The sequence below is a fragment of the Cyclopterus lumpus genome, chromosome 17 (assembly GCF_009769545.1).
Source record: "Cyclopterus lumpus isolate fCycLum1 chromosome 17, fCycLum1.pri, whole genome shotgun sequence".
NCBI classification, from domain to species: Eukaryota; Metazoa; Chordata; class Actinopteri; order Perciformes; family Cyclopteridae; genus Cyclopterus; species Cyclopterus lumpus.
The window spans coordinates 8,674,342-8,696,730 of NC_046982.1; the positions used below are offsets into that span (position 1 = coordinate 8,674,342).

The window sequence follows — 22,389 nt, forward strand, 5'->3', positions numbered from 1 at the left end:
TTCCACTGTAATTACCAGGCCTGTTTTCTTTTTTGACGCATACTTGCTGCAGCCTCTACATCCACTGTTATGGCATCATAAGGACTTTATTAGCCTCTTTGACTGAAAACAGATGAGGAGGTAAACTCAATGAGGGTTTAATTAGACAACAAGTTCTTGTTAAATTATTCCCAGACATAACCAAACCCCAAATAATTGGATAGGAATGGCAACTTGAGGGTAATATTCCAAATCAGGACAGTCTTCAGTTATAAAGTATTCACACCTGCTCCAAGTGCTTTTTCTTTTTGGACATGAGCTCCATAATCAGTCAGTAACAAACCCTTCGGACCTTTACTGGATTGAAAAGGGGGAATGGTGGTCAGTGATTGGTCTCTGTGTCAGTTGGTAAGAATGGTCGCCATCCATTATGCAGATTTCCAGGTTCTGAAATGGGTCACAGGTGGCAAAAGAAAGCCAAGCGGAGCAATGGCCACGGTTCAAACAGGCTCATGGTGACCTGGAAAGATCTGTTGAATGTCGCATGCAACATGTCACATTAGAACTGAAACTGGACTTATGACACCGATCAAAGTTAACTGCAGCAACCATGGAATCAAACAGGAAACATCATTTGGATTTAAAATATGTTGGTTCTGCTGGGTGTGCCGGCACAGACGCAGCCGGGCACATCCATGGCTACGTGGCCGGTCTTTACAGCCTCAGTCTGCACACACTCCATGCAGGAAGGATTCAGATGGACTTTGGCACTGCATCAGCGTTTTCTGACCCACAAAACTCTTTTGGGATTCACACAGTATATAGAGGCAGAGTGTATATTCTGTCGAGAGGAAAAGAAACAATCTTCTTCTAGCCAAGTATGTCAGCAATCAGAGATCATAACAATGATGACTGGGCAGCTCACTGCCTTCTCTCACTGTATTGACCTGTATAACGTGTGGTGGAAGATTTCTATATTTGATCAGGTGGAGAGTTGTGGTTCAAATATTCAATTGTAACAAACAGAGTCTCCGAAGGAATCACAGTTGTCTTTCCGTTTATTCAAGCTTGCAAGCTGGGAAAAGGGTTCAACAGCCACGTATCTCAGTGAGCTGCCGAAATCTCTTGATTCATACATTGTGTTACATCGTGATTTATACAGGTACATGCACGCCCACTATGACGACAACCGAAGAAACAGTGTGAATGTCTTGGATAAGAATTCAGAAGAACAAAGAACAGAGTGTATTGGTTTCGATAAGGCCTCCCTGTTGCTCTGCCCTTGAACCAGTCCACAAAATAACACATATTTTTACCGTCACAAACGAGATACATTCATTTCAACCCCAAGGTAAAGCCCCTCAATAGAACGAGGTCCGAAACAACACTTATCTTTTGTTTATTTGTGAAGATTATTAATTGAAAGTAATCAGCAATGAAACACCATGGCGCATTGCAGTAGGGAGGAGGTCTTAACATGAGTGGGTGTGTAGGGCATGTGCAGATGTGTGTGTGTATGTTCTTCAGAATGGAGAAGTAATAACTCATCACTATACTTTCGGGAATGATTCTTAAGTTTTGGATTAGCTCAAGGGGATGGACCGACAGACAACACGGCAGTGTGAGTGCTTCTGAATGCCTTACATTTTTATAGGGTTATGACAATCCATTTGTTTATCATTTTGACATCTGGAATTCATTGTGTTATTGCAGGGAGAAGCAGGGAGAGCGCTGCACCGGGCACAGCCCAATTTAAAAAAAAAAAAGGAATTAGATAATGAAACTCCAGCAGAGGGGGCAATACATTAATTACTATGCAGAGGAAGGACATTCCCTGGTCTAAGGGCAGAAGTCACTTCAGTCTGTTAAGTCTGTGCATTCTTTTTTTTAAATGCAGACATGAAGACAGACAGGATGGAGTGGCGGCACAGTAGACTCATGAGAACAGTTGACATCAGAGGAATAATGAGGAGCTGTGGAAATACATGCATTCACTTCATATCCTTGCATTTGTGTTCCCCTCTTGCTCCAACCTACCCTTTCACCTCTGCCATTTGCATTTGGCGTCTGCGTCAAACCCCTCAGTCCTTCCTCTGTCCCTCCCACAATCACTTTTTTCTCTATCTCTCCTTAGCTCCGATTCAGCGGCCCATCCCTTTCCCATAACCCTGGGCTGATGCCTGGGACCTCAGCATGACCCGCTCCACATTACTACATTGCTTAGACTTGTCTCTCTTTGGGCCTGCATCCTTGTGTTGTGTGTGTGCGTGTGTGCGTGTGTGTGTGTGTGTGTGTGAGTGTGTGTTAGGGTTAGAGAAAGAGAGAGAAAGAGAAAACAACAGCGATCATGTTGCGTTATTTATTATCTCTGCTGAAATGCTTGGATTGCCAGAGTTTAGAGTTATGTCTTTTTACATTTTTTTTTATGTTTCTAAATCTGTAGCTGTGCACATATGGGGGGGGGGGATGTCATTTTCTTGGCCTCGCCATACAATTATTTGTATTATCTTCACTCTGAGTGAAGAGTGTTTATGTGTTTCGTCCTCCTCAAGTGGAAGTTTTATGATGTGCCTTGTGAATATTGTATGTTTGTGAACTATCCTCCCAACTCCTTTCAGTCTCGTCCTCATCACTTTTACAGAAGGGACACCATTTTACGGCCTGTCCCTTCTGTTGTGTGTCCAGCCGGTGGAGTGGGTTGAGCTAATGTAATTAAAATGCCACAATAGACTGGCATGTTTTACTGGAGCAGTTCCTACTGGGCGAGGTAGACAAAGTGCACCCACTAACCTCTGTGCTTGCCCATTGGCAAGGCATCAAACTCATGGCGGGAGAGGAGGATGAGCAATAGAGGGATAGGCGTGCTGGGAAAGGGGGAAAGGAAGTGTGGACGTGAAAACAATGGTGAGAAGGAGAGATGCACTGATGGAAGGATGGATGGATGGATGGATGAAGGAGAAAAGAAAATGATGGATGTGGGTCAGTGGCAGCATGGAAGCAGTGGCTTTAGGAGAGCCCACTGTCTTTGTGACTTAATTGCCTTTGCGAGTCTGTTTGAAGTCCTTACTGTTGCGTGCTTGGGTGGCAGCCAATCGTGGCCGGTGGGGTCTGCGTGTGGTTGGGAGGGTTGTGTTCGCCTCTCCAGCATTTCTGTATTCCAGTTTGACACGAATTTCTGACGCACCTCGCAAGCGAACAAAGGACGAAAAATAAACCAAAAGATGCCGGTACCACTGGTTATGTATGCAACGGCGCACATGAACAACGATGGACCGAAATCTTACGTGTAAAACAAAACGGTCAGTGATGTCCTCCAGGACGAACCCTGCGTTTTAGAGGCAATTTTTTTATCTCGTGCCAATAAAATTGCTTTTTGAAAGACTCAGCAGCGATGCAGCAAAGTGCTCGGCACGCGCTCTGTGTTGCTTATCGCGGTGTCGCAATGCTAGAGCGGTCTCCGCCTCTGTCAACCGGCTGGTGTCCATTGGGGCTTTTTTTTTCTTCAAACATACAAAATAAGGCTGCAGTATACATCAATTATCTTGTGATTTTAATTTTTTAAAATTGGGAATGTGGCAGGTGGCACATCATTTGCCACCTGCTGAAGTTGTGAATTGTGACTAAACAATGTAGCTCTCAGGTTAAACATCCCATGGTATGAGAAAGGCTTCATATATTTGACTCTTAGTTCGGTGTGCATTTGAACTCTCTTCAAAAGGAAGAGAAAATCCGCCTCTGCCTCAGTCCATCGTACGATAGCCGTGGTGACACAGAATGATGGCCTCATAGACCATCACATATTTCTGTGATGGAATCTACACCCAACACATTCACACACCCAACACACATCAATGCTCACACAGCATGATCATGTCTGACTTACAGGGCTGAACCTCTCTCTGTAATGACTATTTTTAGGGACACCGTTATCCTTTTTCCTGAGGGATTCAGCAGACTTTACTAATGCCAGTTAGAGCTTGATTGAGTGCAGGTTTTTGTCCGAATTTGAGCCGACTTGTGTGTGATGCAATGTATACCTAGAAGTCAGAACTTTGGGCCCACGGCGAGCGTCAGAAAGATTCCCTGTGGAGTTTTAGTGTGAATGTGTGCTCCAGTTTAAGTTTCCAGTGTGTGTTATTTACCATCGGAGTGAGACGTCTGGTTTGAATCCAATCGCATGTTTAATCGTTAGTCCAAGTTGTTGTCCATCCCAGTGGACAAGTATGTGAGTTTAAAATGAAAATGAATGACAGAGAGGGAAAGCTAACAAAACCAACTCTACACAAACAACAAAAGTACAGTACACTACTGTGGAGGGTGTGTGTGTGTGTGCCTGTGATCTGCGCTCAGTGTGTGTGTGGTAACCTGAAACCACGGGGAAAAACGTTCCTAGAATTCCGGGTGGGTTTGGTGTCGTGGCCCGCTCACTGGAGCCCCCTGAGTGGTGCTGGGAATGCGGGCTCTGCACGGAAGAGCTGGAGAATGAAGGGAAAGCACCCCTGTGTGTGTTCAAGCCAGAGCAGCTCAGCATCTCAGGTAGTTTCCTGAAGTGTCAAGAGCATGAATGTACATTATAAAAGTTTAATACACGATAAAAATCCAGTAAATAATGGGATATGAAGGCTTGCATTTTGCAGTGTGTGTGTGTTTATTTGACAAACCCTATTTGGACAGATCCTGAAGACTATAACCTGTTTATGAAATGTTTTCCTGTCAGATTTATTGTTGTGGTTTGGTACATGGAAGACAATAGAGAGCAGTATTCCATATGTGGAAAGTGTGTTTTGACTTAAACCAATGTAACTTCAGATTTGAACCAGACAATACAGATGAAAAGGACAGCAGGGGTGCTAAAAATGGTTGATGGCATTTCTTGGAGGTGATGACAAGGACACCAATGTAATTACCGCCTCCTGTATATAGTTGTACATTCAAGAATGTGACTTTTCTGTTGCCTCGAACTATCCCCAGCTCCATATATAATCCCTTTAGATGAGAAGACGGACAGAATTACGAATGCTTTGTAAGTTATTGGAACGGTAAAGAGCATAAAATGCCAGAGAGGGGCTAATCTATAAATGGTGATCCTGTCAATGACTCTGCACTCCAGGGACACATTTGCTCAGTTATGGTCCATGCCTCTTAAACCCAAACCCAGACTTGCGATGATGGGTCCAGTTTCCAATCTTTAGCTGATTGACAGATGAGCCTGATCACTCCAAAACATGATACTAATGACTGGGACTTCTGCCAAGAAAGCCATTTTGGCCAATGTGTTTGTCAATGCCACCATCTGCCTGACTTCATTTGGATCACTGACCTTTGCCCTTCTTCTCTCTGCCTGCAGTACAGTCACTCTCTCACCGCTTTACCTTAACAGAAGTGTGCACAACCTTCCAGTATATAATCCTCAATATGTTATTCTGGTGTCAAGTAGCTGTAGTTAAGCTGCCTCCATATCTTTCCATCTACAATATGCTCTCAAATGTCCATCTCACTGAGTGCCTGGGGAGCATTTCTACTTGTGCGTGAGTGTGTGGGGGGTATGCCGATATTCTGATTAAATGAAAGCTTAATAGATGCACCGCATGGTTGTCTGAGTGAGCGCATGTGTTCCTGGCAGAGGATGGGTGTGTGCCCTTTACAGCAGCAGAGAGTCTGACCCCTGACCCCCCTCACTCAACACCCTCGCAAGCCCTCTCCACTCTCTGTGCGGGTACGTCTGAGTATGTGGAGGCCTGTGTGTGTTTGTTGCCTTGAGTCAAATGTACTTGATGTTTGAGTTGAAACTGCTCTTTGCTTACACAGGCAGCATATACAGTACAGTCCAGATGTGGCATTACGCCTGCCTCTCTCTGTGTTTGTCCATGTTTATGAGACACTTCCAACACTCTACTGTAAAGTCGATCTGTGATTGCCAAACCAGCCAGAACGTACACATTGTATGTAAGTACATAATGTCATGACGTATGGTATATTTAGTTTGACCTACGGCGAACCCCTCGACTGGTTTTGAGTTTACACTGGAGCTGTCAACCCTAAGCACTAGATCACGCCATCCTGGCCCGGATCAGACAGACAGACAAACAGGTGGTCGTACCGCACCAGAGGATCATGGTCCGCTCCACCCGTCTGTGCTCCGGGGCAAAGTTTACTCTCCTGGCTCTGCCCCTGACTGCCCTTGTCTGCCTTCCACACACCAACTGCCCCTCCAGCTCCCCCCAGACCTCTAACCTCAGTTATCCATGCCCTCCTCGGCATGTGGACATGTGGCTGGAAGGGGGGATAGCTTCAACGCTCGAGGTCTTGTAACTTCTCCCTCGCTCTCTCCCTCTCTCCTATTTCCCTCCTCCGTTCACATGCTCCATCTAATGCTCTGACTTTGTGGGTTTGTGTCGTGTCCGAGCTCTGTCTCTGGAAGCTAATTTGAGTCGGGGTGCAGCCCCCATCTGTCCCTTCTCTGCCCCTTTCTCTTACTCACATCACTTATCCCGTTGTTATTTAAACAAACTGAAAGCAGCTAGTTGTCTGTTGAAATTCTGTAGAAAGTGGATAATGCTGCCATCTACTGGGAAACACATGTCATTGAAGTAGGTACACAGGCTTAATACATTTACACAAGACGTTAGTTATGGGGTTATCAAAATGCAAACAAATGAAAATGATGACACACAGTTTTGCGTAGAGCAACATCTGTAGTCCTGCTGTGGGATGGAAATCTATGATTTTTGCTTGAATCTTGCCAACTTGACTACTTTGACCGCTGGCAATTATCATTATTATTATAGTGGCAGAAGATACCACAACCCCTTCAAAGAAGTTTCAACTTTTTTGTTTGACATTTTTTAAAGATATTGCTGTGTGGTTAAATCTGTTAATTCAAACACAGAGGAGGCTGTGTGTGCATGTTTGTGAGGAATACAGAGCGGCCTGTGAGTGTGTAAGGGCAAATGTACAAGAGAAAAATAGTAGTTGTCTTGAAATGATCCTTGCCTGCATGTGATTTGCGGGTGCGGGCAAAGCGGACATGACTTGTTCTTGTTCCGCCAATCTAATGGGGCTGCAAATCTTTTCCCAGAAGTCTGTGTGGTCCGTTGAGTCAGCCTGCAGAACGTCTGCTGGTACATGGGAGCAGGAGACACAGAGAGGTGGGGATCAGTTACACCCAGTGACAGACACAGTCGGGACAGACAGGCTTGGGAATGTCCTCAAAGCAAACCACAGGCTTATTACAGCTATAATCTATGTAACTGCCACCTATTAAAGCTTGATATGAAGCTTTAAACGTTATGGCCGTATCCTATGTTTCTCTGTCTGTCTCTGGCACCAGAAGAAAAGACAGCTCTTCATTTTGTAATCTGTTTAACTTTCATGTAACCAAGTAGTCACATTGATTTGTAGTTTTGGAGAGGGAGCGAGGGTATCTGCTCACCCTCACTTACGATGAAGAAAGTGTGTTCAATAAGCTTAACATGAAAGTAACAATTTCGGTGGCGAGCTTACACTCTCCCTGAGGATGTGATGATGGGTGTGGTGATATTCAAACGTAACTGGTCATTGTGATGATGCAACGTTTGAATCCAATGGTTTGTTTACTTATGTCAATTCTGGAGTACATTTTGTGAAACAAATAACTAGCTTTGTAAACGATTTAAAAACATTTATTAAAAAGATTTGGCAGTGCCTCAGTAGCCCACCAGATGGCGCTCTGAGGCCCACCAGGCCAGTGATCGAGAATATCTGGTTGAATGTTCATGACCCGGTGTCATGTAGGTTCTGCATAGCTGTGAAATCATAACACCCACTTCAGATGACATCGCCACCTCATGAAGGTGGACATATTTCTTTTGTCGTGGATGTGAACAGAAAGTTTTTCCATTTCCAGATGACATTATTATTATATTTATTAGTAGTTGACTTGACTGTATATTGTTAGTTTTTGCATCCTTTTCGTGAATGATTATTAGACCACTGTCTGACTGTGTGACAGTTCTACAAATAGTTGCTTTGAGTGAACTAATTTGAGTTGAGGTGATTTAGATTTTGGACAAAAATCTCATCCATGTCACAAATTGTTGAACAATATGTCAAAAGTCTGCGCATCCTCAACTGCGACTAGTAGCAATGCCACAAGTGATGCAAGAAACTGACAAAAGCCATGAATGGGATTGTGAGGTTTAGGGGTCTCAGCTTTCTTAAATTGGAATGTCTGAACAGTCAGGGTGAAACGTGCAGTACAGTTAAAATATAGGCTTAACATGACCTCATGATGTTAAAAGTATAGCCTGATGGCTCTCAAACTCAGAACGGCCCGATGGCTTTCAGTACACAATACTGGCCACACGGGTGCAGTGTGGAAGCATATTTAGCTTCTTTCAGACCAGCAACCAGGCCTGAAGGTATTGTCCATGTACTATCCAGAAATGTAGTCCAATTACAGTCATTTCCACGTTGTGATTGTCTTTCTGCATGAGGAAGTATCTTATCCCTTTCGTCATTAGCTCAGTGTTTGGAGGCAGCACCAAGTACAAGGGAGTACATCTTTTGATCTGGTGGCTTTGTACAGAGAGTAGGAGAGTCTATACTTTACACTGTGCTGCAACGTTTGATTTGCTAACGTCAGGATTTGTTTACACTGCCACGGTGATGACAAGAAGAGTGTGTGTCTGTGTGTGTGTGTGAGAGAGAGAGAGAGATAGAGAGAGAATGTAAGGAATAAAGTGGGTGGAGGAGCAGTTTGTTGGCGAGAGCGAGTCACTTACACTGAATTAATTCAGTTCTTTCCCTTAATTGTTAGATAAATCGATACTTGTTCATTAGCCTGGAGTAGCATTGGAATGAAACATGCTTAGCTGTCTCTATGCCTATAATGGGCTAATGATGAGCCAAACTATATATTATATAGACATCACCCAGCCTGAAGACGGAAATAGAAATAGTCGAGTAGAATGAGTATCAAACGCCTCCTGGGTACAAGGTAATCACAGTATGTGATCACCCGTGAATGTATTCGCGTGCTAAGCAAATCACTATGCCTAGTCATGTATCATTTTCCCATCTCTGTTTGTCTCTCTTTATTCTCACTGCCCTCCCTCCCTCTTGCTCAGTCCCTGGTCCTGCTCTCTCCTCAGCGTTGGCCCAGGTCACAGTGACCTAGAGAGCATACCAAGGCAGGACCAGACTTGGGCTGAGCCAGAGCCCACAAGACAGAGTGCCTGTTGAGGTAGCCACACAGCTGGGCCTGTTGGCCATCTCAACCAGAGACTCGGGCAACTTCTTGATTTAAACTTTTCGGCTTGATGTATTCAGGAAGTTCAAATGTCACCTCTGTCAATGGCGCAAACCCAAAACCCAAAATTTCCCCCCTGGAAATTCAGCTGTAATTTTGTTTTTTATATGAATTTGGCACTGAGAGTTTTGGAAATCCCAAATCTAAAGAGAGCTCCAGCCTGGGCCACAACTCCACCGCGCCATAGTCTACTTGCCCAGAGGGCACTGGGGTCAGCTTTCATCTCTCCCCCCCGCCCCCTTCTCTCATCCCCTCCATCTGATACGACACATCCAGCCATCAGCTACCATGACACCACACTGATTACACAAACAAACACAGAGACAAGCCAACATTCAGAGAGGCGGCTTCGCTTCACCACTGTTAAACCTGGGAAATGTGCATGACACAAATGAAAGGAAATCTGAATGTTATGATTGTGTATGAAAGCTGCATTGCCCTCGGGAGTACTCAGTGAAAGAGATAACTGTTGGTAGTGATAAGGCACATTGAAAACAGGGTGGAGGAGCAACAGTGATTGGATACTTGACCTGACCATATGTGTGCATTTGATAGCCTTACAAAAAGATATAGAAAGCAAACATAGTGCATGAAGGCAGCCATTCATAAGTGCAGTCACATGCTTTATTGGACTGTAGAGGACAGGCTTTCCCTGCGTAATAGCCATGAGTAATTTGAGCCGTTATACCTTCAACCATATAGCTGTTACAGTGCAGCCACTCAATAAACCAGCCTGGTCTTGGTGAAATCACCCTGGGACCTCTTAAGAAGTGGCAAAGCAGTTGAGCCCAACATAGTGGTGTGTAATTCCAGCCCAACCACACAGCCATAAACAGCCATATTTCACTGGTCTGCAGCGCCACAAAGACAGTTATACTGCCATCTCAGCACAGGTGCCGTGCCTCAGGTGAAGTCCAAGACAAAAACTGTGAAGATTCATTAATGTAAACGTCCCGGACCGAAAGGTTTCATCTTTGCCGGAATGACATGACCCCGCAGTTAGTGTAACCGGAGTTAGATAGAGCCCGTGGACCGAGAAGCCCCATCACGAAGAGTAGACAGTCAATTACTTTAGGTGGGTGGTTCCCAACCTAGGGGGCCGGGACCCTAAAAGAGGTCACAAGATGATAGGACTTCAGAGTAGAATAAACAACGGCTACGTGACTTTAGTGAGTTTAGTCATTGTTTTTCATAATTTGTCCTACTTTTCTCTTGCTTTTCTCTTGCAAATTACTTTGAAAGATATGTCACTGTTTGGTTGAACTGGTTGAACTGATAGATGTATGTAATCTGCAATTGCTTTGTTTTAAGGGGTCACGGGGTGAGTCAAAGGTCAAAGGTTGGGAACCACTGCTCGAGGTCAAGGCAATCATTGACATTGAAGGACATGGTTGGATGAACCAAAGATGAATGATTATGGAGGCAAAACAAGTTTAAAGAGTTTCATATCATCTCATGATTAGTCATGCAGACACTTCCCAAACCCAGGGAGCAGCTCATCAGTATGATATCATCAAAACAGTTTCTTCAAAACAAGAGAGATGAGACTGCTGAATATGTTTTTGATCGTGTTTGGAGTTGTCGACATCACTGCTGTGCCGGTGCTGCTTTATATTTCCGACCCTCCCTGAATCTGCCGACATGGCTGACTCATCACCCAACACAGAAGCTTGCCAGGCTGCAGAGGAGCATGACGGAGGGCCCACGGCTACCGGCCAGGTCCACAAAATAAGGAACTACAGTCAGAAGAACATTTGATCGGCCTTTTCTGTGTTTGTTCTCGTAGTTGAACTTGAAATAGCCTTTTCTCAAAGTCGGCCTCGATACCCACAGTGTCACAGTCTTTTTCAACTTCCATTAGGTTTCTGTCTCACCGGGAAAGTACTGCTTCTTTTCCAAGTCACAAGAGGTCACAAGATAGGAGGAGGCAGATATAGAGAGGAAAAGCACAGAGCTGTGACTGCAGCTACTGGTGGCGTCCAGCGTGCTCGTGTGGTTACCAGCCAGGAAACAAAAAGACGGCAATGTGGACAAAGAGAGAGCGCGGGAGTGGGCAGAGACATCAAGAGGAAGAGGAGAGATGATAATAATAATAGTTGGAGGAAAGGGAAGGCAGAGAATTAGAGCAGAGAAAGAAAACCACACCGTTTGAGCTTTGCATGCCTTGCAGACGGCCTCTCCTAATCTGTTGCTGTTTCTTCTTGCACGTTTTATGACTTGAGCATTTCCTCTCCAATAAAGTTGCCTTTTAAAGCATTGCCGGATTCACCACACACTGCAGTTAGGACATCTTTAATAAGAACGGCCAAAGATCTTGCTGGTGCTTAATTGTGTATTGATGTTTGAAATATTTATTTTCATTGTGTTTATCGTCGGGCGACTGGCGATAAACACAGTGAAAATAAAGACCTGCCACAAGGGTTTTTGTGGTAAGTCTGAGAGTGCGCTGTGTGTATCTTCCCACTGCATTGAGGAGCACCAGCTTGCGAAACATTCAAACGCGTTTGCGCATGTTCATGTCCAAGCAGACAGCATGTGCACATATGTCATGTTGATTAAATGTTTGCGAAGTGGCTTTTTGACAAATCGAATGTAACGAGCGTAGTGTTGGTACAGCGAGTGGCTGCTAATGGCACACAGTGTGTGAGAACAGACTGGCCTTTCAGAACAAAACCTCCAGCTCAGAGTATTTCAACATGTCCAAGGCCTGCTCGTAAAGTTCGCTGGCTACAAACATCGACTCAGCCCCTCCCTTGCTCTCACTACTGGATTCACTCGCGACGTCAGGCCCTCTTGTTCCAGGAAGAGAACGTTGTCGTGCTATATTTTACAATGTCACGGGCGTGGTGCTATGGCGATTAGTGTGTTTTCATCTTATGTGTCACTTCATGAAACCCAATCAGCAACAGACATAACACGTAAGGAATATACCAATGTGGTGATGTGATGCTTGAGTAAAGATAAAGATATTGGTACATTTCAGCATATATAAACTCTATTGCTTCTCTATTGCTGTGTGTTTGAAGTGAAAGAGCTGCAGAGCCAGAATTTGAACTCCTTCTCTTGCAAGTGTAATGATGATGTTGTGCTAATTGCCACTTTGCTGCAATAGACATCAAACGCCTAATGGTGAGACTGCTTGAATGTGAAATAATCTTTGTGAAAAGCAGCAAAAACATTTTTTTTATAGAAAATGTCACGAAAGATGTCACAATGATAACCAAAGTGTCAAAGATAAAAGCCACAGCTGGCATGCCCCAATGTGTATTAATCACAGGAGTCAACACATGTTCAATCTTGTATATCCACAACAGCCGGGAGGTTGGGGAGAGGCTTTATTAATCATGATGAATCAACAATTTGCTGTTCACCCTGGCAGCAGTACCACCAGCTCTAATCCAATGCCCTCCTCAGCTGGAATGGCACCACCCACAGCCACACAAATACCCACACTCACTGAGATGACAGCAATCTCATCTCCTGCTAATCATTACTCATTGACACTTGTGCTCTCCTCCGTTCGCTGTGATCCAGCCCGATGTTTGTTCCAGAGGAATCGTTTATCTAAATCAATTTGCGTGTGGAAGTGTGACCTCATGTCTCACGTCTAATGTTTAGGATATGCAGAAGACACTTCAGTCCAATTGATTAAACACATGGAAATCATTCAGTACTACACTGATTTAATTAAAGAGTACATTATTAAGAAGTATTGTATTGTCAGTAAGTGGTTCAGTTACATGGCACCTACAAGGCCCTTTTTTTCTTTTTAAAAATCATGCTTTTTAATTGAAATAACACCTCAAGGACAGATCCCCTAGGATCTGTACCGCTCAGTCTTCTGCCAATGGGAAATAATATAAGTGTCTGCAAGATTTATTTGAATTGCTTCAGAGATGATAATTTTATGATAATAAACTTGAGGATTTCATGAAATGTGCTGCCTTTGAGCTGGTACAAGTTACATATTGATTCTAATTACTGAAGCAAAGATCCAGATCAACTGCGTACTTGATATTCCTGGCACAAAATGTCACGCCCCGAGCACGCCGTGTAACCTTGATGTGCTTTTTAATCCGGATGCAAATTTTGAAGCGCATCAAAAATATCAACAGAACTGCCTTTAATCATCTCAGAGATGATGTACAACCATTTCTCTCACTGCCAGATACTATTGCATAATCCCGATAACCATTGGGATCCTGGTAAAGATCTCTGCTGACAGCTTGTGTTATGAATGCAATTAAGCAATTAGATAATATGCAAACCATCAGGCCTACCTGCTGTCTGTGTATGATTATCTCCTTGTGTGACCAGCCATAAGAGTGCGGAGGGCTGTAAGGAGTTTCACAGAAAAAAAGCAATGTATATGTGAAATGCAAAAATGAGACCTTACCTGTCGTTAAAGAGAGAAAACATCTAGCTAATCGTGAGTGGGCTCATTAAATCTTCCAGCCAGAACTGGGCACAGATGAAAGACAACCAGAAGCTTCTTGAACTAAGGGCAATCTCCTATGCCTCCTCACTCTGGCTACGGCCAACCTTCTCTGTACCTTTAGTCAAATATTTACACATCCTCGACATGTTATATCCTACCTCTGTGTACACCGTTGACACCGACATGTTCAGGCACATGAATGCACTCAAAATGCATTCATTGTTTTCTTCTTCTTCTGTTATCTCTCTCTATACCTTGAAAGATGAATATTTCATTGTTGCGCTCTGCCTCAAAACCCACGAGCGTTCCTGCAGGCCTTTTCAGAAAGATCACAAAGGTTCAGCTTGGGGTCAGCATCGGGGAATGGAGGTCACCGCTGGTTCGCGCTCCAGGCAGAAAAAAAGACGAGAACAGACAAAAGCTGCCTTTAGGACAGCGCATCAATTGGGCTTTCTCAGGGGAATGAGTCAATTCCATAGAAAGGAGTCAGAGAGCCTTCAGTCAGATGTGTAGGTATCGTGAGTTTGAATGTTTGTTGAGGTTGAACATTCAAGACCACCAAAGGACTACTACCACCGTACGGACTAGTTTGAATAGAAATATCATTCAGCTGCTGCAGTCTTTTACTTTTCTGACACCATCTTCTGCTCTATGTCACACTTTAAGTGTACATGAGACTATCATGAGAACTATTTTGAAACGGAACATCATATCCATTATCATAACATCGGATGTCTGCTCCAGATATCCGCAGCATTGGTTGTGTATCCATCAGGTGATCTGCTGCGGGATGTCCTGCTGTGTCAGTTGTCCCGTCCCCTCCATGATATCAAACATATCCTGCAATGAAACGGTCCAGGCCTGACACACTGCCAAATTCACTCTGACACTTCCCCTTCATTAGCATCCCATCTGATGAGATCCTTTCTGCGCCAACGCTGTTATCCCAAGCCAAGCCTGGAGACAAGAGATGCTGCCTAACACACACACACACACACACACACACAGGACCCCGCTTTGCACAAATGCTTGTGGAGCGGTTTGATTCGTCAGTTCATCATTTTTGTCAGAGAGGGGAAGTCGAAAGTCCAAAAGCTATCGATTGTTTCCATCTCGACAAGACAAGATTCAGAGACGCTGGCAATTAAGAGCTCCAATTGTTGTCAAAGCAGACAGCGGTTTTTGTGTGTGTGTGTGTGTGTGCGTGTGTCAGTGTGTGTGTGTGTGTGTGTGTTAGGCTTGAGGGGGGTATCCTTTTTTCACATACACTAAAGAGAAACAAGCAATTAAAGGAGGAAGAAGAAATCGACAAGAAGGGGATGTAAAGTCATGTGTACCAGCAGCGGGTTAAGAGAGACATGTTTGCATTTTTATGGGCCCGATGGGTGAAGTGCTGTTTCAGCAAGTCGAGGGGGCACAGATCTCATTTAGACATTGCTTAGATCACTGGCCAGAGATTCTCAAGTTCAGCACTTTTATGATTACCTTCACTCATATTCACAATGCTTATTTATTTAAGTGTGTGCATGCACAAGACACACGCACATGCCCATAAAGACATCCATATAAACACATTCACTTACACGGCCCATAATCACTTTATGAGCCTCGTACTGCCTGTGGAAGAATCAATTGATTTGATTACAGCACACATCATTCATCTCAAAGGCTGTTAATTCTCCCACCGTGTGGAAGATTAGCATCAATTTATAATTCTGCATCAATTTATAATTCTGTTTTGTTTGGGAGATACACTTTATGTGCAACGCTCTAAAAGTCTGTGTATCTCACCCTTACATCAATGGTTAAGAGCCTGGATTAGGAGGAGGATGTATGTGTTTCTACAGCAGTATTAGTGGGAAAAAGAGTAGAGATAATTCATTTTTAAAAAGAATTCCTGTAATATTAATGTACTTTCACTTTCTCTATTAAAAAAGGCCGTCTCATCATTTCAGTAGCTTCTGTGTGTCGCAGTCACACGCTGTCATTGAAAATAGACTGGTCACTATAATTAGTGAACGTGATTGTAGGTTACAAAGATATTAACCTTTAATCTTCAACCTAATCTAATGGATTACATTCAGTATGATAACTAATATCCAGTTAACCTACTATTCATTGTATTGATAAATGTTGATTAATGGTGGTACTTTTCAATGGCCTTTAATAGAGAGAATAGTATAAAGAAATAAAAAAAGAAATGTCTGAATGATTTATGGGAAATAAATGACACTGTGTGTGTGTGTGTGTGTGTGTGTGTGTGTGTGTGTGTGTGTGTGTGTGTGTGTGTGTGTGTGTGCGTGTGTGTTAGTTCTATAAACACAGAGCAAGATCTGACTGTACTGTTTCCTCAAACGTCCATTCAAAACAATAAACAGCAATGTAATCCATTCCATGGGTGAAACTATTTTACCGGAAAAACTATAAAAAAGTGAAATCAATTCATTCCGGAGCCTTAAACTGTGCTTTGATGTGTCATGATACTTTGTTATTTCAGCCCAAACCACTTGTGTGTGTATTATACTAAATTAAAACGGGTCCCCTCTACGCCGGGCAGCTGCTGGAAGTGTTAGCCTCACTGACATCAGCTCAACGACAACATCAACAGCTATAATCCCCTCCGAGCTGCAGGCCCACGGAGCATGCCAGGGATTAAAGGTCCCGCTCACCATGTGTCTCAATTTCATGTTTACAATGCTGTCCTCAGTCATATTTTAATTGTAAAAGTTTTCACTCACAGAAGTATATAAAAGCTGCATCTAGGGTCTTTTGAACACATTTGATGCGAAAGTTATTGCATAATGGAGTTTTTAATGTTTTCCATGCAATCTGTGTTTTGTCTTTGACAATTTAGCCTCTTATGGTTTTGAGTTTATGTTGTGGAAATGCTGCGGTACAGTTGGCACGTTTCTAAATCGATGGACTTCACGGTGAACTAAACTACAAACCAAACAGAAACATCGGTTTGGTTTTAGTTTAGTTTAGTTTATTTGACAGTAAATCTCGTCTTATTTTTCAAGCATAACCTATATTACTTCTGCCAAGGAGATTATGTGTTTGGTTGGGTTTGTTGGTGTGTTGGTCAACAGGATTAAGGGAAAACCAATGTTCATGAAACTTGGTAGAAAAGGTGTAGCATGAGCCAATTTGGGGTATGCTGTAACTCAGTGGGGAGAGTGGTCATCCCCCAACCATAAGGTACCTGGTTCGATCCCCGCTCTCCCCATAGTTGTGTCCTTGAGCAAGACACTGAACCCCCAGTTGCTCCCCGGGTGCTTCACTGCAGCCCACTGCTCCTTAATAACTAAGGATGGGTTAAATGCAGAGAAGATGTTCCCCACTGTGGGATCAATAAAGGATACATTATTATTATTACGAAGAACCCAGTACATTTTGGAGCCGATTGACCTTGGCGGAGGTCTGCACTCCTTTTACTGTGGTCCTTGATATAGTATAATTACACTTTAAATACTACAATAAAGAATCGCACAATAACAAAAACATACACTGCTGCATGTTAACAAGCCGAATAAAGCAAAAGAAAATCAGAACATGGAACATGGTGTTTTGTCAAGAAACCACATCTTGTCGGTCTATAACTAACTGGATATTTGCCTCTATTTAACACCAATATTCCCTAGTTTTGTGTATAAAGATGTAACTCCCCCTCTCTTTTTCTCACAGCTATACTGGCAGAGTTGTAGGAAATGGTCTACACGCCCAGAGGCAAAACCCAGAGGTCAAAGTTCGGAGCCCAAACCCTACACTGGCTGAGGTCAAGGAGAGGTTGGAGCTCTTCAACCAGGTAGGATGACCATTGCACAACATGATGACATATCTCATCATTAAAGTTAAATAGGTTGCATGTACTTTTGTACATATATGTATATCCATGTCATGAATACAGACTTAAGACTATATATGCGAGCAAGGACAACAAGAGTCAGTCAGATTAATAAAATGCCAAGAGTCTATATTTATGAGGACAATTGTTTCCAGTATTAACATTGACACCAGGTAAAAAATGATTAGTCAACCAAAGTATTATGTAGTCAAAAACACTAAAGTATTAAATGATAGGGCTGTTGTCTAATTAGTACGTCTCAAACAATATGTTTTACAGACAGAAGTGCTGAGATGACATTGCCATTTTTCTCAAATCCTAAGACTTTGAGCGCAGAGGCAGATATCAAAGATAAATGAAAAGGATAGAGGGTGAAAGGGAATTGCTGCCAAAAAAGTGAATTACTGTGGAAAGAAAAAAAAGAAAGAAAGATGTGAGGCGGGAGCAAAAGGTCAGGAATGAGTGACAGATAGGCAGAGATGACACAAGCAGCTTCAAAGTGACACTGTTTGTCATGTAGATGGGGTTTAGGGCTGAAAAGGACCAGGAAGAAAAGAGCCATTTCAAACAGTCCCTAGAGGCCATTAGAGGAGACAAACGGACCAGGATTCGGTTCCCCTCTGCCTGTCTGCCCTTTTGTTGGCCTAAAGATTGTCCACAGATAGTACACCGGGCATCTCTCACTTGCTTTCTCTTATCCTTCTTTCTTTCTACTGTTTTGACCCTGTTTGTTTGCTAAAGTGTCTAATACACCCAGAAAACCACACGGCCACCTTTCTGTTTCGCTCATCTTCCATCTTATATCACACACATATGTGCACATATCCTCCTTCTTCCTCTTCTGTCTTTACTCTCACACCCATATATTTATTTTCCATCTCCGCTTACGTGTGTGTCTTGTATCTCACATATATCTCCCAGACAGCTGGATCACCTGTCTGCGACTGTCAGCTCAAGATCCTTTCTGTCCGACCACAACATCCCATTGTGCACGGTGGCTGTTGTCATGGCAACCACGCAGAGTTGAGCGGGGTGTCCTGTTGACATTTGCAGGGTTGAAAGGCCTACCTTGATTCTAGACCAGGCAGCAGAGCTTGGCTGAGCTTTGTGTTGTGCCAGATAAGAGCAGATCACACAGTGTTTAACTGCATAATGTGGCAGGCTTTTCAAGGTGCATCCGGAGCAGTTAAACCAAGCGCAGAGATATATTTAGTAATGTGCGTGCTCACACCTACATGCACACACACACTGTTACATCGAACACTTCAACTGTTCATAACATCAGTCTTTGCAAAAGGTGTGCTGAAAAGGTTCTCGATATAAATATTCAGAGCTCTAACATAGCATCAAAAAACAATTTGCAATGGAAAGATATAATGGATGTGTCTACCTGAGCAGGGAATGAAGTCGCTCGCCATCTGTGAGTGTTACAATCCAAGCTTAGCCGGGCCACCTCGAGTGCCTTGTAGTGCATGTGAACTTGCCCTGCTGACTGGCTGGAGCACCAATCCTGCGCTTCCCTTAGCACTGTTAGCCAGTTAGCCGCAAGCCACTCGCTCAGCCAACGCCACATTAAGAGCAGCGTGGATGGCAATTGATATGCTCTGTATTATGTATTGAGCATCAGTTCTTTTCTGAATTTAAACATTTTAACTATTGGCAGTCACCTGTGACTACTACTAATCCTATCCAACATGATTCACAGATCAAAGTGGTTTTGTTCAGATGGGCTAATACCATTCTGTCTCAAAGGGCCTGGGACAGGCTCAACTGCCCCAGAGTTCTTCTTGAAACTACTTTAACGGGCCAGTTGTTAAAATCAAAGGTCTCTTTCATTCCTGGCCTGTAGTCAGATAATCAGTTAGATAATTGTTATTTTAACATTAATAAAGTGGGTGGAAATCACAATCTTGTTTAAAATGCCTGAATACAAGCCGCAAGGCAAATATCAGCATAATGATGTCACCTGTCTCGTGGTCTACTTTGTTGAGCAAACAAGGTCGTCACTTGTCCCCGGCTTTCTTTATCCTTGCTACAGAGCCCTCAGCAGATGTTTGGAGACAGGACCATTAAATAAGAATCTTCCAGGTGGGCGAGTCTGTTCACATAATAAGTTCCTATTCAGATTGATTTTGGCAAGCCCATCTGGTTCCCCCTCCAAAACACCAACTTTATTGGACACCCTTTGTGCTTTTTAGGCTGTAAATGTAATTGCAGTTTAATCAGGGTGGAGCTGTTTACAGCTGTAAAGCATTGTTGATCCCTACAGTTTACATTTGTTTGTGCAGACTTCATCGCTTGGCACTGACTTAGCTCAGTGATTGTGGACATGAGCTGTATAATGGGTTAGTTATGTAAGCCTAAACAATATTGACAAGTGGATGACAATTAGTAATTAGCAATCCCTCTGGGGACCCTGTGTGGATTCGTGAGAGTAGCAGTTTTGGGCTGAGCAGACCAGAAATGATCCCTCGTTGTTCCAAAGCTGCACATCTGTTCTCTCGGATTCCTGAGGAGTGCATTGCACACAGTAGGCAGTTCAGGGGGCCTGGGAATATGGCGCAATCCCAGCAAATATCCAAAGCCAGCCTGGCTCTGCCTGTTCGAACGCTTGAAATCTTAGTGGCCGTTGAGGGAACAGTAAAGTGCTCGTCATTAATCAGCTTTAACACCGTAATACGCAACGGCAAGTTGGTAGAAAGAGTCGGTAAAGTGTTACCGATTACATATTGAAACATCCGATCTGTTGATATTAAACTGCAGGACTATTACAAAGTCGGGCAACCCACCACGCAGTACAAAATACCTCACCTTGGCTGTAAGAAAATGCGGAACAGAAAGAGACATTGTTATTGAGATGTTTCCCATGGACTAATCAAACTAATGTCTCATTTTCTGGTTCTTTGTGTGCGTTGCTGCGCAAAATCACTGTGAGTTTCAGACGTTCACAGCAAAGACATTTCTGAGAAGTTAGTCCTTTGAAGTAGTAAAGTAAATAAGTAAATACAAAAGATCTATTTGAGGTTAAGATTTGAAGGTATTTCAATGAATCCCTAATCTGATTTTTTCCGAATTTGAATAACCTCCATTTCCGGGATTAATGGGTTTAAGTGTATATTTTTACCTCGTGGAGAGTAGTTAGACCCAGAGCCCTGTGGCACTAAGAGGATTGGGAAACTGCTGCTGATGTATCACATACCCCTCATCTACCAATGGCATTCTCCCCTTCAAGCTCAGAGCTGCATAAAAAACAAACCGGTGTGTGTTTGTATGCACTATAATATTTTGATTCACAGACATCCGCAGCATGCAGTATCCGCAAGGTGGAAGAAGAAAGAGGAATCCTACACAGTTGCACTTTTTGATCAACACATCACCGTGAAGAATCCAATATATAAAAGCTGGTATTAGCACACAAAAAAAGCACACAGAACAAGCCTAATCTCTTGACCTCCTATAAAACGGTCCATTAAGTGAGTAGGCCCAAGTTATGTTCCTCCCCTGTGAATTTCCTCTGACTATCCTCTTTCTCGTTCTCTGTCTCTCAGCCTGTAAATATTGCTAATGTGGACAATAAATGTTTCAAAGTGGATTTTTGATTCCTGGCCATCGGTCCAGCTGTTTTCGGGTGGGGATCTTTTTCACAATGGTCTATCTGTTTCCATGCGAGTACTGAGGCCAGATCATTTGTCAGTTTGTCAATTTGCACTTTGGTAAATGAAAAGTCGGTGGCAACACGCAGTGCGGGAGAAAAAAAAGAAAGAAAAAACCTAGACGCTCGCGTTATTTTCGTCTTTATCCTTTTCTCGGACTTATACACGCACGTACGCACAAATGCAGACAGCATCATAAGAAATGATGAAAGCTGTGGTGAATGGAGAGTTGGAAATCCAGTCGAGCGAAGGCAAATTGTATGCGTGATTGATGAGATGGACTGCTGCTCTGCTGTCTGGTTTGGCCAGCGGCCCGGCCAGGTTCCACATCAGAGATGCCTCACTTGTGCTCAACACACACTCAGCACATCCCCTCAGTGGATCCAGTCGATCCTCGCATCTATCAGCTATACCGCAGCGACTCAGAATGAATGTGTGCTCCTGTTAGCGAGGACAGTCTGTGCATGCTCTTTAGAAGACCATAAGCATCTACAAAACACATGTTTTATTATGTTCACTCCAGCAAAAGTATATCACGGTTAAGCTGCAAGAGAAACCAAAAAGTTGTTTTTGTGACTCCAACATGCCTTCATGGAATACGTCTCTTTTATGTTTTAGCAATGCCTGCAGCAGTCAGAAAGTGTTTGAGCTTTAAAGAGTTAGTGGAGTCCAGGGATGAAGAACTAGCTCGGGCTGAACTGGCAGCCCGTCACAGGGAGGGGACAGATTCTTTCCACTTGAAGAAGATGATGGAGCTGGCCTTCACAGGAGCTCTGCTGCTCTTTGCTGCTGCTGTGGCAACGATACAGCAACAAGTCTCGCTGCCCAGGGCTCTCTGTTAGCTTGGCAACCAGACTTCATGAACCCAGGCTCTAACTTCAGCATAACATTGCCATCATAATTAGATGCAAAGCTCATAAGAATCCAGTGAACTGCGGCTGTTTTTTCCACATTGGGTCATATTTACTCTCCCCGTGGGTTTCACTTCCATGCAGACACTGATTCTTGACATGTGGAGAAAATATGGGACCCATTTCTATTACTGGCACAAAATAATGAAAATCCCCCTTTTCAATGCGATACAAAGTTACACTGGTTTCCTGAAATTGATTGCCTTTTATTTTAAAACTCCCAGTTTCAATGTGATTCAATTTCAGTTGAATTCTTGAACAGCCTTTACTATACC

General features: G+C 43.4%; 1 protein-coding gene across 1 annotated transcript in view; it reads left to right on the plus strand.

Moving 5' to 3' along the window:
• LOC117746652 (glypican-5-like) overlaps positions 1-22,389 on the plus strand; it is an 85,349-nt gene that overhangs the window by 39,489 nt on the left and 23,471 nt on the right. Inside the window, exon 7 of the mRNA XM_034555920.1 lies at positions 17,391-17,511. Within this exon, the coding sequence (XP_034411811.1) occupies positions 17,391-17,511 (121 nt within the window). The remainder of the gene's footprint in view (positions 1-17,390; positions 17,512-22,389) is intronic.